Genomic DNA, 16,920 nt, shown 5'->3' with positions numbered 1-16,920 from the left:
CGTTTTTATTCATATTCTTAGTTCTTTCGGTAAAGTCATGTTGAAGGGAAACAACAAAATAATAAAATATATAAAAAACAATAAAAATTCTCACGACATATTCTTAGTTTTTTCGGTAAAGTCACGTTGAAGAGAAAAAACTAAGAATATGAATTACTGCAGTCACGAAAGCTTTAAATCAAAATTCTCACGACGTTTCGACCATAACACAAACGGTCGTCTTCAGGTGTGTCGGTTTGCATAAATGTATTTATTTTTAAACGGTGCATTTATTTATTTATAAAAAACGTTAGCGCCACGCGCAGCACATGGCGCTAACCGACACACCTGAAGACGACCGTTTGTGTTATGGTCGAAACGTCGTGAGAATTTTTATTGTTTTATATATATTTTATTATTTTGTTGTTTCCCTTCAACGTGACTTTACCGAAAGAACTAAGAATATGAATTACTGCAGTCACGAAAGCTTTAAATCAAAATTAAATGCCGTTGTTGTTGTGATTAACTTATCTGTGAATCCTTAGGGTCAGCGGATAACAGGGATAAAAGCATATGTGCTGATTTCTTGTATAGCATTGCTTGTGAATGAGCGTGTTATGGATGAGGGATGTGACGCGTCGCTCGGTGTATTAACCCCTGGTATATATTAGACAGTGCACGGGAGGAGCGGTGACATAGTTGTTAGTGGCATGTGCTATTAACCCAGCTACCCGAGTTCAATTCCCAACTACGGTTTACATGCAGTGAGTGATGTTTTAACCAATTAAGAATCGATGAAATGGCTATATCATCGATAATATCTTAACATTCATTCCCGGTTAACTTCCAGATGCAGAAACGGGAGTAATTCATTTTGCAGATAATAAGAGTTGTATTTATTGCAACTGATATGAACATGACTGTCGGTCTCTCTGTGCATTAAACCAAAAAATAATAATAGCTACAACATTTGATTAATGCACACAATTACATTATAAACTTCATTACTGTAATGAGCAATGTGGCTGATTAGATTTTGGAATAGACTCAAACTGAAGTCATGAAAATATAATTATTCTTTCTCTAATATGTTTGCATTAATTTCTGGGTTTTTTTGCCAAGTAATGTGCGGTGTTTTGCCCGCTTCCCAGTGAATTAGACGTGTGCGTATTCATCATTATCCGAGACCCAGTGCAGTGTTTAATAACCGTGTATTTCAATTGCAATGTCGCAAGGCAGAAAGTAAAAACCACACAACTCCAACCAATTCTGTTGCAGAATATATACGGTTTGGCTTCCAGATGGGGGGGTTGCTTAGCAACATGGATAGAAGGTTACATTTAATCTGGGGTGCAAATGAATACGAAATTGTGTTAAATGGAAATATTAACACAGCTCTCTCTCTCTGATGCAGTCTTTTAATTGCCAGAGCACACTCCAGCAGCAAGCTATTCTGATTAATGTCGGACGCAAAATTATTTCTTCACAATGCACCTATTGTCTTGCTCGCGCTCGGCGGTTGTTAATTTTCTTGCATCGCGCCCAGGCCACACACCGTAGTCGTTTACGCGGTGCCAGTTTCACAGAGCGCTGGCGTTCATTGCAATCGCGTTGTTAGGCCCTGTATGTGCTGTCGATGCTGTTTGCGCGCATGCATTGTGGTGAATATGCGTCGCGATATTATTTTCTTACGTGCAATTCATATATTTAGCATTTTAAAATGTCCATGAGAAGGTAAATGTGTCTTGGTGATAGGAACATGTTTTAAATGCATTACTCAAAATAGTTTAAATATATATTAAGAATTTATGGAAGAATATCAGTATTTCTCCCATTAATTATTTGTTGTTATCGTGATGGATGTTGTTTTTGCAGATATTCAGTGCAAGGATCCGCGTGGGGGGGACGCGTTAATCAGCGACAGGCTCACGTTTTATTTTAAATCCTTCATGAAATTGAATGCTTGGGAAACAAAACCTAGGCGTTCTTTGACCGCACCGAACAAAATTGCGTTGAGATTACAAAGTGAATATGCACGACACATACATATCCGACCAGTGTGGAAGAGTAGACCAAAATAATACCCAGTAGAGACGAGTGCTCTCTGGAGTTACCCTCTTGCAGCAGGCCCTTCTGCTTGGAGTGGTCCGAGCGAGCAGATGCAGGGCTGCACCTCTACAGTTGCCTTCTATCTCAGAGCATGGTGCATCGCACGGCCGCCATGAGACCCATCTGCTCTGAAGCGCCCCGCTGCCCCCCGTACGGTGTGCGTGTGGCGCGTGGCACGTGCCACGCGTGTGGCGCGTGGCACGTGCCACGCGTGTGGCGCATGTGGCGATGGCTCGGGTGGTCAGTGGGGCACCTCTGCACCGTCGTGGAATTTTTAAAAGAATCTTGCGGTGCACGGCATCGCTGGGAGGGCAGTGAGCGTCGCTTCCCCTCGACGTCGCACTCCGCGTGTAGAATCGTTTCAGGGTTGCGTTTTACACGCCCGACACTGGTGGGCAAGTTAAGTCAAAACCCCAGGCTTCTTAAGTTTGTAAATACATTAGTATGTATTTGCTGCTGCAGTATAATATTGTAATACAGTCATGTATTTGAAATATTGACTGAATTTATGAGTTCGCAATCATTGTTGTCATAATACAGCGTAAATACATTTCCATAAAAATTTTTATCTTTATTCAATTGGAATAAACATCTGGCCAAAGACTTCTAATGGCAGACCGCACGACGGAAGCCATCTTCTTAAACGTCTCTGGTGGAGGCTGCCGCCCGTCCACGCTGGCCCCCTCAGCGCCGCTCACCGCTCTTGCACAGTGGCGCACTCGCTCGGTGCAAGTTACACGCAGCGCTTGGGTGTGTGCGTGCGTGTGCACGCTCTTTTTAATTCAATCGCGTGCAACGCACAGGTCAGGGTTCATAGATGGACGTTCGTTTCAAGCTGCCTTGCAGGCGGCAACGTTCTCTCGTGAAAGTACAGCCCGAGATTTTATAGATGCACCACCGAAATAGCGGGGGCGGGGTGGGGGAATTCTACAATTATAGATTGTGATCCAGGGCTGATAATCATCGTATCCTGTTGCATACAACACGCTCGCCTCGGTTCCTCCGGTTCTTTGTCTTTGAAAAAAATGTACGGAGCCTCTGTCACAGAATTTGCGATGTAACGTGTAAATGGTTCTTCCTTTGCGGTGTAGCACACACCCACGTTGCTCCCGGCGTAGACGCGGAGGGAGTGAGTGAGATGCCACAGATCTGTGATCTCCACCGTACACCGCAGCCTTCCTCCTCTGTTGCCCTGTAACGCACGGAGCCAACACTCTCACAGTATTCGTTCGCCTTTTCAGAAAAAATAAAAAGGGTCATCATAAATCAGAGGGGTATTTGTAAACGGACCACTGTAGTTACACTGCCTTGTTAAATGTTATCAGCACTGACAGTGCCAATATAACCAGTCGGCTGTGTGCCTCTATGTCATTGTGTTTATTTCCCAGTTTAGGTTGTAATTTTAATTAGGCATAGGGCTTCTAGTAACACGAGATCATATTTTTAGATCAGGCGGTTATACCCATCGCGCTGTGTAGTCACGGTGCACGTTCCATACTCCTGGTGCATTCATCACATCTGTACCCAATGGGATAATAAGGAACATCTCAACAGGCAGCTGAGAATGAGGGAGTTTGAGGAGACGATGCCACGCATTGTCTGTCTGCAGGCTCATTACAGGTTCCCAAGCACCCACATGGGATCAGAAGCTGCTTTGAAATATAACCTGATGGGATGGATATACAAATAAAGATTCTTTCATGTTCTCATGTCGAGGGACAGATAAGTGGAGGTGAATGTTCTGCTTACGTTATTTGTATTCTCTAGAACGACGCTACCGACGGCCTTGGGTTCGGTATTATCAAGTTTTACGTCAAACTAGGGCCCATATCTAACAGAGGGCGTCCTTGCCTGTAAATACCGGGCAGTTCTCCAGCATTATTTCAATGAAGCCTGACTGCTGATGAAACACTGAATGATGAAACCAGTCCAGCGTTGGTTGTATTGCACTAAGGCTGCTGCTGAGAATGTGTAAATTATGCTTCAATTGTTTAATGGAGGTGCAGATATGTGAAGGAGGCATATTGTCTGCTTGTGTGTCTTGAATATAAATCATTGTTTTACACTGGCTCCCTCCAGCACGTCTTTGTAAAAAAAATGCAGATAAAGTGGCATACATAGATCTGTTTTACTTTCACAAGTGTTCTGAGTGACTACCTCTGTGGTGCATGCAGCGGTTATCCCATGAACTGAGGTTTCTTGGAACGCTGTCTTGGGCCGCCCAGTATACTCTCGGTGATGGTACGCTTGACACTGAACCTCATGGTAAAAATTCTTTATCAGACTGGCATTCGGGTGCTTTGTTCAGAAAAACGAACTTTGATGCACACATGTACATGTTTTGCTTAAGACCCGGCGGAAGCCGTTGAGACGCCGTTTATTTTGCTCGGGAGATTTGAGTAAAATTAAACGGGGAAATAATGTAACGCTGCACTCGTTGTTAAGCAAAACACGGACAAGTTGCATGCATGCAAAACACACAATTTGAATGTTAAGTTGCACATGACATTACAAGCTGTTCATTGTTAACCTGGGAAATGAACTTATTCTTGTACAATAAGCCTAAGTAAGCGATTTGTCGTAAAATCTCTAGCTGCTGGACTCGAGTAAACCAGTATTGGGGATAGATCGAAAAAATCCAGCCAAACCAAATGAATAAGAACGTTAATCACACACACACACACTCACACTCCCCCACATGATTACTCTCCAGCACATTGTCTTCGTGCTCTTGTGTTTGGAAATATGTTCTTCAGGAGCTGAACGCCAACGTCGATGTCTGCTAGCGACGACGAGAGGGCTTCAGGAGAGAGTCCGTGTAGTTTTGCTATTTCTTTATTGAAAAAGTGCAGACCACAGTAGTTTACTGTATGGTCCATAGTTTGGGTTGCATGGCCCCATGCACATCAGCCTGTTGATGTTTTGATGCCAATTATGGTTACCCCGGTGTCTTCGAGGAATTTCAAAGCTACGAGGTACGATGTTTGGGTCTCGAATGAGGTGTTTATTCTGAACGTCTACGTTGTTCCACTCGGTTTGGCCGTAGTGTTCTTCCCGATCTGGGCGAGATTCGAGGATATCCAGCACGTAAGCTGCACACTGCAAGACGGTCTGCATATCTGCACGAGCAATTCTAAAGCATCTCACTGATCTCTTGTATGGAATTCAGTGAGCCCATGCGCTTAGACACCTTGGTCGACTTCTTGTTAGCACTCTCTCTCGCTCTCCCTTTCGTTTTACGTTTGCTTTACATTTGTTTATTTGTTGTTTATTTGTTTACATAAACGCAACTACTCTCTTCAAGCCCGTGGGAATCGGACTTTGTTTCTTAGAGTTTAAGAACAAACCTTCCACGTCTGCTTAATGGCTGTGTTAAGTGACGTGAATTATATGTTGTTAAATTATAAATATTTATATATTCGTTATGAAGTGTTAATTAAGTGTGTTTGGTATTAATTCCGTGTAAATGTGATTTAAAATGTTAGTAATTATTCAACGTTAATTGTTTGCAGTATGCCATGAGTCCGGCTGCATGGGGTTTGCTACATTCGTTTCTTCAGTAACTTCTAGGGCGTGTATTTGGCAGAAGTGTTGAAGTTTACATTTGTCAATGGGATTCATTTTCTTCTCATTGCTAATTTTGCAATTTGCAGTGAATACCGCTGTGCAATTTCCTTCCTCGGTGTTAGAACTTTGGAAGACATTTATTTAGCCGCAGAAAAAAAGTCTGAAGGGCGATGACGCCCACGACAGGGCAGTGGCACGGCGAGCGATCCGTTGGTCCCAGTGAGAAGGAGCGGCCACACCGGGGGTATCGCTCCGGCCTCGAACCACCGCCCTGCGGCGATGACGAAAGGTGGCGTCGCGGGCCTCGGCCACGCTGACATCTCGAGTGGGTGCTCTCGTGAACGCCCCACTGTGGTCAGGGCCATCACTCCCCACTTGGAGAGCCCCTTGAGTGAAGGCAGACACCACTGTGCGTGAGGGATGCCATTCAGTTATTCTTTTGCTCTTCAGGGCCGTGATTCGATTAAAAATGTAATAATTTTTGCCTCGTTTGTAATGTTTCATTTGTCAACCTCATCCATGTTTGTGTAGGTTTTATTAGCCGCGCTAATATGAATGTCACACGAGTATATAATTAGGAGAAATTGATTTTTAAAAATACATTCTTACGTGCGCCGTGCAGTGCGTGAGCCTGAACGTTCGACGCGAGCCAATGCTTCAGTGCACCCACGCTCTGCGTACGAGCGACGCGTGCGATGTAGACACGAAAATAACACACGGGTGTCCACACAGGTGTCATCCACTATTGAAGAATTTTAATTAGACTGCAGCTTGAACTGCGTGGTTGAATGCTGGGCCTACGCGACAGATAAGGTTTGTGCCAAAAAACTTAAACGCTTGAGTGATCTTCTCCTGCGTCTCACTGAATAATATGAAACAATCGCGGCGGAGATGTTGGGGGAACACCTGGGGCTCTCTCGAATCTCGATACGATTGTCGCCAACACCACGGCAGATGTGTGGGAGTTGAGAGCGATGGGACTCGTACGATAAAATCTTCATACAACCAAAAGTGTGTGTTAACAGCTTTATCAGTTTTAACCGCATTCGATTCACTGCCATCTCTCACGATCCTGCATTGTAATAATAAACCAACCAGCACCTGCACACGAGCTGATTTCATCGCTCTTTTCTCCTCCGTGGATGTCCTCTCGAATGCGGCTCCCACTCCGTCATTATTATTGTCGACCGTCGGCCATCGTCCCTTCCCGAGAAAAGTCCTCATTTTTCTAAACCGTTTAAATTATTTCTTAAACCGCCGTGTGTTCTTGGAGTCGTGTGTTCTTCTTTGTTTACAATTCTTCAAATGCGTCCCCCTACGCAAAAGAGCAGCATTCATCCCCGCTAGCGTCCGCGAGCCAGCCGTGGAATTTACACATTCCCGTGGCGTGAGCTGTTGCAAGCTGGTGGTGACGCCGTGGGTGGTTGTGGCCGTTCCGCCGGTGTTTGGACGCCGTGATCCAAAAGCTTCAAATCGTATTTGAGGTCTCTCACTTCAGCTCGCTCTTGGAAGTCGATACATTCTCCAAACCCCTAGGTGTTTTTTGTTTTGTTATCAATCGAACAGACTCCTCTGTGAAATGTCAAAACTGTGTTTGATAATTTCACAAGAAGTCTTTAAGTTGGCCGAGTTTGTGCTTTGACAAATCACTGTCTTGTGGTTTTAAATTTAACCCCTCTCTGGCACGACGAGAGTCTGTGATTTAAAATTTAATTAAAACACCTAAACCAGGGAATTTAAAATTCAGCTATTTTAACAATAGGCGGAAGACTTTTAAAACCTCTTGGATGATGTGAAAAGTACTTTAAATGGTTATTTGGTGTGACTTTTAAAAGCACAGAGGCAGATGGCCGTTGTGAATTCAGATGCATGCGTACATGTTGGAGCACAGTGATGGTGTGAAACAACAAGGCACAGAGAGAGCACCATGTGGGTTGAAGAGTTTCTTCTCACTTGGCAAATATTTTATTGCAAATTATTTTGACTACTACACATCATTTTCAGTGCTGTCTGTTGCAACTTATACGGTCTTGTATTGTTATTATTAACATGTCAACGTTAGGTGACATTTTTAAACAGAAGCGTGGTTTCCTGGAAGCTGTTTTTCCGCAAGCCTGATGTTCTTGAACACAGATGTAATATGGGCTTCAGTAGCGGGTAGCTGGCAGCCTTGTACTAGCTGCTTATTATCACATTATGATATTTCTTATTGTCCTAACAGAGCACATGGGTTGAATGGATTTACGTGAGCTATTTATGTTTCCTTTGAAGGCGTGGCCCCTGCAATGCTCGCTCCCTGCCACACTAGCTCCACGCTAGCTCCACGCTAGCTCCACGCTAGCTCCACGCTAGCTCCACGCTAGCTCCACGCTAGCTCCACGCTAGCTCCACGCTAGCTTCCTACCACCCTAGGTCCCCGCTAGCTCCACGCTAGCTCCACGCTAGCTTCCTACCACCCTAGGTCCCCGCTAGCTCCATGCTAGCTCCACGCTAGCTCCACGCTAGCTTCCTGCCACCCTAGGTCCCCGCTAGCTCCATGCTAGCTCCACGCTAGCTCCACGCTAGCTTCCTGCCACCCTAGGTCCCCGCTAGCTCCATGCTAGCTCCACGCTAGCTCCACGCTAGCTTCTTACCACCCTAGGTCCCCGCTAGCTCCACGCTAGCTCCACGCTAGCTCCACGCTAGCTTCCTACCACCCTAGGTCCCCGCTAGCTCCACGCTAGCTCCACGCTAGCTCCACGCTAGCTTCCTACCACCCTAGGTCCCCGCTAGCTCCACGCTAGCTCCATGCTAGCTCCACGCTAGCTCCACGCTAGCTTCCTACCACCCTAGGTCCCCGCTAGCTCCACGCTAGCTCCACGCTAGCTCCACGCTAGCTTCCTACCACCCTAGGTCCCCGCTAGCTCCACGCTAGCTCCACGCTAGCTCCACGCTAGCTTCCTACCACCCTAGGTCCCCGCTAGCTCCACGCTAGCTCCATGCTAGCTCCACGCTAGCTCCACGCTAGCTTCCTATCACCCTAGGTCCCCGCTAGCTCCACGCTAGCTCCACGCTAGCTTCCTGCCACCCTAGGTCCCCGCTAGCTCCACGCTAGCTCCACGCTAGCTCCACGCTAGCTTCCTACCACCCTAGGTCCCCGCTAGCTCCATGCTAGCTCCACGCTAGCTCCACGCTAGCTTCCTACCACCCTAGGTCCCCGCTAGCTCCACGCTAGCTCCACGCTAGCTCCACGCTAGCTTCTTACCACCCTAGGTCCCCGCTAGCTCCACGCTAGCTCCACGCTAGCTGCACGCTAGCTTCCTACCACCCTAGGTCCCCGCTAGCTCCACGCTAGCTCCACGCTAGCTTCCTGCCACCCTAGGTCCCCGCTAGCTCCACGCTAGCTCCACGCTAGCTTCCTACCACCCTAGGTCCCCGCTAGCTCCATGCTAGCTCCACGCTAGCTCCACGCTAGCTCCACGCTAGCTTCCTACCACCCTAGCTCCACGCTAGCTCCACGCTAGCTCCACGCTAGCTTCTTGCCATCCTAGGTCCCCGCTAGCTCCACGCTAGCTCCACGCTAGCTCCACGCTAGCTCGTCTCTTGTTTCAAAGAGACTCTTGAGATGTAAAGGTGCAGTCCTGCAATTGCCTACCCACGCCACTGCTGGTGGAAGGGCCTCCAGAAGGTATTTGGCCTACTCTTCCACAATGGCCAGACATCTTCGAAGAGGCGGGAATATCAACTAACGAGTGAACTCATTTACACCGCTGGGTGGACAGAGGCGGGTGGGTTGAGAAACTTTCCCATTGGATCAACTGCCGCGTGGGAAGATGGAATAAAAGGGGAAACTATTATCCCCGAGTATCAGCTTGATAAAAAATATACCGTCTGATCTAACGTCAATTCTCTATGCATGTGTAATGAGCGACTTCCGAGACACAACGTGTAGAGGGCACAACACTGGGCAATATTAAGAAACGCATCTACATAGGTACACACAGCTGACATTTCTACACAGCCCCATCGTCGGCGTCTAACTACGTAGCTGGCTGACTAATGTAGTGATGACGACGATGGGAGCAGCGACGCAGCCGAGACCCCGCGACAGCCCCGAACCTTCGTTACGTCCCCTCTATACACTTCGCGGCGTGGCCAGGCCACGCCCGCTTCTAGAACCTTCGAGCAGGTTCTCGGAGCTTCTCGACTGACCCCGCCTTTTACCTTTAACCCAGACACGCCCCCCTTCTAGTGGTTATTGTATAACGCGCCCATACCCGTGATTACCCTTCCTGGCCGACAGGTGGCACCCTGTCACGACACGTGTATGATTCGCCCCCTAGAGCCAGAATGAACTGTCAGAATTTGGAGTGAAACGTCGATTCCAGAATTGATTCTTTTTTTTGCCTTCGCGGTGAACGTGTGGCCTCTAGTGGCCGGAGGGTTTGCGTGAACCAATGACACGTGCGGCCCTGTTGTCCGTCTACTGCTGGACAGGGTCCTGGGGTGAAAAGGTGGCGAGCGGTAAGCAAGGGAGCATAGGGGTGTAGTACAACAATGGATGTTTCTGCACTGCCCTCTGCTGCTGCCCTCGCAGCGCCGCGGCCGAGTCACGCACAGCGGCCTCGCCTTCCAAGAAGCACTGTCCAGGCCCCGACCCACTTAGCTTAAGAGATGTGATGAGATTGGTCTTATTTTGGGTATGATTGCTAACAGTTAAACCAACATTCACGAATGTTGCGTTTAACTGTTATGTGATACACGTACGACGGGCGTGAGGTTGAACGCTAAGTGATGAATCTGTCTTGCTGTGTACGCCCACTCTTCTGCACCTCGCTGTGCTTGCTTCACAATAATTGGTGCTTCAATATAGTTTATGTATTGAGATTTTTAGAGTTACATGTTGACAGTCTATAAACACAAGACGCATATATATCTGATATTTCTGTGGGATTATTAACCAGGTAAAAAATATGGTTGAGAAAAATATATTATCGTGGTAAATAGTGACACAAACAGGAAGCTGGCTATAAAAAAAATAGCATTGACTGGGTTGAAAGAGCAAATTATGTGTGGCGTTGGGAATGTGATGGTGTTGAGAACGTAATGGTGTTGGGAACGTGATGGTTTGGGAACGTGGTGGTTTAGGAACATGGTGATTTGCGAATGTGGTGGTTTGGGAACGTGATGGTGTTGGGAATGTGGTGGATTGGGAATGTGGTGGTTTGGGAATGTGGTGGTTTGGGAATGTGGTGGTTTGGGAATGTGGTGGTTTGGGAACTTGATGGTTTGGGAATGTGGTGGTTTTCAATAAAAAAATATCCGTTCAATGATTGCGTTAAGGCCTGCGCTGGATGTTGCAGCGAGAGCTTGCAGGTCGTAAAACTTGAGTAACCTTCTGCTGCTTGAACCGTATCACAACTGCACAACCTGAGCGGCCTGCTGAAAAATGAGGCTTTAAACTAATAACATTACCAAAACAACCAGCTGCTCAAATGTTGGCCAAACTGTCTCCAAAAAACCATGTGGCTGTAAGTTATCATGCAATTAGACACATTGTAAGTTGTGCAACTGTTTTCATAGCTATTAGCTGCAACAAGCGTTTGGGATGGATGAAATGGTGCCAGCCATATACGGAAGCAGCACAGAGCAGTGGAGCACCCCGACCACCAGCCCCCCCATCAGGCCCCTGCGGGCACCGCTCGTCTCGCATCAGATGTTGCATATATACACACACTTTAGTTTGTTTTTATTTATTATTCTGCTTATTTACCCAATAAAGCCTCACTGAGTCTCAAGACTCTTTTTCAGGAGGGTCCTGCCAAGTGTTTTCAGTGGCAGTGGTGATGCTGCTGCTGTGTGTAACCCAAATTAAGTAGTTTGAGATGCTTGCTCAATACAAGTGACATCGTACATTCCTCTATGGGAGGAATCCGAGGACACCCATGCAGAACAGGGGGAGAGAACGTACAAACTCTACGCAGAAAGGCATCCGAGTCGGGAATCGAACCCAGGCGCTCCTTGCTGCGAGGCACGAGTGTGTAACCACTATGCCTCCCTGCCACCTGTGCGGTGTGACTGCCCGTGCGTGCCGTGGCGATCTAAGCTCTGCCCTGCTGCACAACCCAGATTGAGTCATCCTGCAGGCAGCCATCTCCAGACAAAGCCAAGCAGCCAGCAGTTTGGCTGCACGCCTGCGCAGTGCTTCATGGGCAGAGCACGCGAACTCGGTGTAATCGTGTCTCTCCTTTTTCTTATTTCTTCACACGCTGCTTCCCGCAGTATCCCCACTTTCTCCCTAATGACTCTGGGAGATTACACACGGGGAGGATGTTTTTGCCGTGCAGAAGATAAACAATGGCTTTTCATGCGCACCTCCCCACCGTGTATCTCTCTCTCTCCTCATATTTATTTATCCGTTTGCATTTGTATCTTCCGTGACTGTGGGCACATTCTATCTGGTGCCTACTCACGCTGTTGCAAGTGTTATCAATGGCTGTGTCTACTGTAATGGCATTTATTATGAAAACAGAATGTTGTTCATTTTATGAACATATTTATATTTGATGAAAACTGTGAATATTCAATATGTCTTGTGCTTTCAAATCCCGTTATGTCAAATTCCCCGACTGAAGTTGTGCGAAGTTACATTTTATTTGGGATAATTCATTGTTATCTTTACTTTTGAATAGAATGTCTTGCTTCACATGAAAATGTGATGCGTGGTATTGCTTTGGAATGTTGGTCCACACATTGGCCTGAGAACCAAAAGAGGCACCTTGGCTGCCTTTCTCTGCGTGCTGCAGCGCTAGTCGAGTCTGGGTAATTCACTGACAATATAATGATGATTTGTGTCAGCGTCGCGCGTCTCATTTTCCCCTCGTTGCACTAAAACTGTAATTAAGTGACTTTGTTCCTCGAGGTGTGCGGGTGACTCAGGGGTCAGGACACTGAGCCATCACCACCGAGCGCCTTGGCTCCAGATCTGGGTTTCAGCCGGTGATGACACCAGGTTCTCTCGTGTAGCGAGTTCATGGTCTCAGCCTGGCGCATCAATGACACCTTTACAAAATTTATTACAATTGGCTTTTCATTTAATTTGGAAAAGTTACAGATCTGAGAATTAAACATTTGGGTTTAAATGCCATACGGGTTTTGTGGGAAGTGTACCCTCTGGTGTTTGATGAGAGTTCTCTTTAAGGGATCTCAGAAGTAGTTCTGGGATATCTATCACCTTTCGTTCTCTAACACGGGGTGATGCACTGCTTGGCGAGTGTTCAGAATGGAAACGTCTCGTGACGTGATGCAGATTCTACATTTTATAACTAGACTGATGTTTTTCTCGAGTGACTTGTAACCCAAAGGATGGCCCAGCTTTAGCCCTTCCACTGCTCGTTGTATGTTGTCGAGGATCATGGTTTGAATCGGGCTGGCCACCCTGGTTATTACTGCAGGTATACGAACCATAAATACGCACCGTCTACTTCGCGGTGGATGTTAAAGATCATTTTAAATTAGTAGGCGTATAGCAACGATCGCCCTCTACTGGCATACCAATGTCCACTTGGAGACCTTGTGTCAGCACGGGGACAGCTGTTACGGCCGGGGCAGGTGGGCGGTGCCATTTGAACGCGTGAGATAGTTTGCGGTGCGCGTGTTTAACGATCTGCTCAAGTGGCGCCGTACGAGCGCGACCCTCGTAGCTCTTCCGTTGACCGGGCGCGACGGTGCCCACTGTACGGCGCAGGCGAGCACGCGAGCACCTGGTACCTGGACCTGAAGAACGGCGCCGGAGCCGCGGGCCACGGGCCGGCCCCCGACAAGGCCGACGTCGTCATGAGCCTGGACAGCGGCGACTTCGTCAGCATGTTCGCAGGTACCGCACGGCGGACCCACAGCACACGTAAAGGCGCAGCCCCGTCACGTCCGGCGGAAGGGCCTCCGCTAGAGGAAGCTCGAGTACACCCCTCTTGGGAGTGTTTGGCCTACTCCTCCACACTGCTGTTAATAACAGTACAACCATTTGCAACGTGCGCAAATTTCACAAAGCGGGCGAATCGTTGTTCGGTCGCGAACTCGGAGGCGTCTGGGAAGAGGTGGGTGTACCCACGCTGTACTCCGCCGCGATACCTTCCCACATACATTGCTCGGTCGACAGAGGCAGCGGGGGGGGGGGGGGTGGGGGAGATTTCAGAAACTTTCTTCACCGTTGATTCAACTGCCGCGCCAGGAGATCAGACCGAACCGGCGACCTCTGTGTTTGGAGTCCGGTGCGATGCCCATTGCACTGCGGGCAGCATCACGTTAGACGTGGCTTGTGCTCACGCATTCAAAAATGGAAACCATTCGAGCAGAACGAAGTGAAGAGTAATATCTTAACGGCCTAATGAGTGTAATTGTGTTTGGCGTGCGAGCTTGCGTTGACCGCCAGGCTCTGATTCGGCGGTGCGCAGCGTTGAACGTGCGCCTGCGCCGGGTCGTGTCGTCCGGATGGTGCGGTAGCTGCTTAGTTGAATTTAAAACAATTGGCTTCTTCAACGAGCGTAACGTTAGCTTTCCATTTTCCGCTCGATGTGTTTTGGTGGCTGGCCAGCGCCTGCCTGCTTCACGTTGATCGTAACGAGAGTGGTAAAATCCGTTTTAGGAAGTGTTGCACTGACAATGTTGCGACGACAGAGGTGGTTTTATGTAACTGCTAAATTCCTAATTTGCAGGCCATATTCAATGATAGCAATTAGATTATATTCTTTGGTTGTTTCCCTTCTACGTGACTTTACCGAAAGAACAAATCACGACGTTTCGACCGCTTGTGTTGCGATTGAAACGTCGCAATTTTTTTATATTATTTCTAACTACGTGATGACTTTACCGAAAGAACCAAAGAATATGGATTCCTGCAGTCACGAAAGCTTCAAATCAAGATAGATTAGATATAGCAAGGTCAATTAAATGAAATGCTTCATTCACATAAGAGTGAAGGCATATATTTGGATGATTCGGTAAGGTCATAATTATTGATATTATTCACTCGGCATATATTTGATAGTTCCTTCATGTGACTTATAACACTTTTAATCTTAAATATCTTTTTCCACACAGGCATAACAACTACTTTACAACATTTGATAGTTTTGTACGCTTTGTAGATGATTTGATTATTGTTCGGGATGAGTAATCCAGAGGGACCCCGGTTCGATTCCCTCTCCTGGTGCGGCAGTCAAAACAACGGTGCAGTTTCGATTTAAAGCTTTCGTGACTGCAGGGATTCATCTTCTTGGTTCTTTCGGTAAAGTCACCACGTAGAATTTAAATAAAATAATACCAATAAAACATAATAAAAAATATTTTTATTTTATTATGTTTTATTTGTATTATTTTATTTCAATTCTACGTGACTTTACCGAAAGAACCAAGAAGATGAATCCCTGCAGTCACGATTGCTGGCAGAAAGGTCTCCACTACGGAGGGCTCTAAAGAGCTCCTCTTGGGGGATTTAAGAAACCTGTACCGAGTCTTCTTGGTTCTTTCGGTAAAGTCACCACGTAGAATTTAAATAAAATAATACCAATAAAACATACTAAAATAAAAAATAAAAAATATTTTTTATTTTATTATGTTTTATTTGTATTATTTTATTTCAATTCTACGTGACTTTACCGAAAGAACCAAGAAGACTCGGTACAGGTTTCTTAAATCCCCCAAGAGGAGCTCTTTAGAGCCCTCCGTAGTGGAGACCTTTCTGCCAGCAATGGTGTGAGCGAGAAGTTGCAGGGCTGCATCTTTACCGAGTACAAGAGTGGAATTTCCATATGAGCAGAGAAATAATAATAACCTACATGTACTGTTGAATGATGTGGTGTGATGCTCTGTTGCAGGTAAGATAAAGCCCACCATGGCCTTCATGTCTGGAAAGCTCAAGATCAAGGGAGACATGGGCATGGCCCTCAAGCTCGAGAAACTTATGTCTCAGATGAAATCCAAACTGTAGGCACCAAACGTGCTTTGAGAGCCATCGGCTGTGCATAGAACCAGCGCTTTGTGGTTTCCGAAAGAGCTTCAGGAGGTAACATCGACCCGACACAGGGGCAGTTCAAATGATGCGGACGTAAAATTACATGGCACCTTATAATCTTAGACATGAAGGCCATCGTGTCTGTCGACTCCTGAGTTTGTCATTGTAAGCGTTATTTTACTTGTCACTTGTTTGACAAAGGAATACCAGCTCCTGGCAGTGCTGTGTTGATGGAAAGTGGTATTGCTTGGCAGTTTATGCCTGTGGTGAGCATCGGAATTGCGTGCTTAGTCTGTTTAGCCTGCCTTGTGTGGCCTCCGGCCACCCGCTCTATTGCGTGCGGCTGTCCCAGGTGCATGGATCATTGTTAATTATCACCCCGTTCTACATGCTCCACATATCAATCAGCCGTGCCTTACTGCAACCACGACGTTAGTCTGTTATAGCCGATGTGCTGCTCCTGCTAGCGCGGAACGTGTCTACACATTTTTCCCTATTTGTAATTCGTTGTCAGCTCGGTTATAATCACGACACACGCTCACATCAATTCACTGCATTAAAATGAATTTAGCTTTTAGCAATGTGTCCTTTTGTGCTCACGTACATTTTAAGACTTGCAGCCCATGTGAAAAACGCATTGGGTTTGATGAATAACGTGAATTGTGCTGCAAATGTATAACGATGGGTTTGGGTGAATATTGATGTCGTTTGGCTGCTGGGTGAGAAAATGCAAATATAAACAACACCAAGCAGAATGTCGAATGTTATACAACAACAAAAAATGGTTGTTGGTGAATGTATTCAGCGGGGACTGAAACACATTGATTTTTATTACGTTATGTAGTAGCAATTACTGTGGAAGTACTGCGTCTAATAAAACACCTAAACCCCAGTTGAGCCTGCGTGGTTGATCCATGCGTCTTGCGCAGCGAGAGCACGCAGCTTGCTCTGCTGCCGCCACGTCTACAGATATACTTCGCAGGAGCGAACAAAATAGGATAATACGCGACTGCCTCGCCAACGCTGAACGCAAGCACAAATTACAAGATGCTCCGTCGTTGAGCGTGCGGCCGCCTTGCGTAGTCTCGAGCTATTTTGAGAAGACCGCGCATCACAGTCCCGCACCGACAACGCCCGGCAAACACTAACGATGATCACCCATCCAAATACTCGCCGGGCTCCATTCGACTTGGCTTGCAAGGTCCAATGCGGTTGTGCTGTCGTCCACGCTGGATGGGTCAGAGGCACAACCGTTCGGTGAAACGTGGAACTCC

General features: G+C 46.9%; 1 protein-coding gene across 1 annotated transcript in view; it reads left to right on the top strand.

Annotated features, from left to right (window-relative positions):
- Positions 1-16,538, top strand: part of HSDL2 (hydroxysteroid dehydrogenase like 2) — a 54,394-nt gene extending 37,856 nt beyond the window's left edge. Inside the window, exons 10-11 of the mRNA XM_032965891.2 lie at positions 13,382-13,510; positions 15,510-16,538. Coding sequence (XP_032821782.1) covers positions 13,382-13,510; positions 15,510-15,622 — 242 coding nt within the window. The 3' untranslated portion in view covers positions 15,623-16,538. The remainder of the gene's footprint in view (positions 1-13,381; positions 13,511-15,509) is intronic.
- Positions 16,539-16,920: the final 382 nt, after the last annotated feature.

This window comes from Petromyzon marinus, chromosome 35 (genome assembly GCF_048934315.1).
Source record: "Petromyzon marinus isolate PM22_M1 ecotype Great Lakes invasive population chromosome 35, UKy_Petmar_22M1.pri1.0, whole genome shotgun sequence".
Taxonomy (NCBI): Eukaryota; Metazoa; Chordata; class Hyperoartia; order Petromyzontiformes; family Petromyzontidae; genus Petromyzon; species Petromyzon marinus.
Note: the sequence above shows the minus strand (reverse complement) of the source record. Positions and strands in the feature narration are given on the sequence as shown.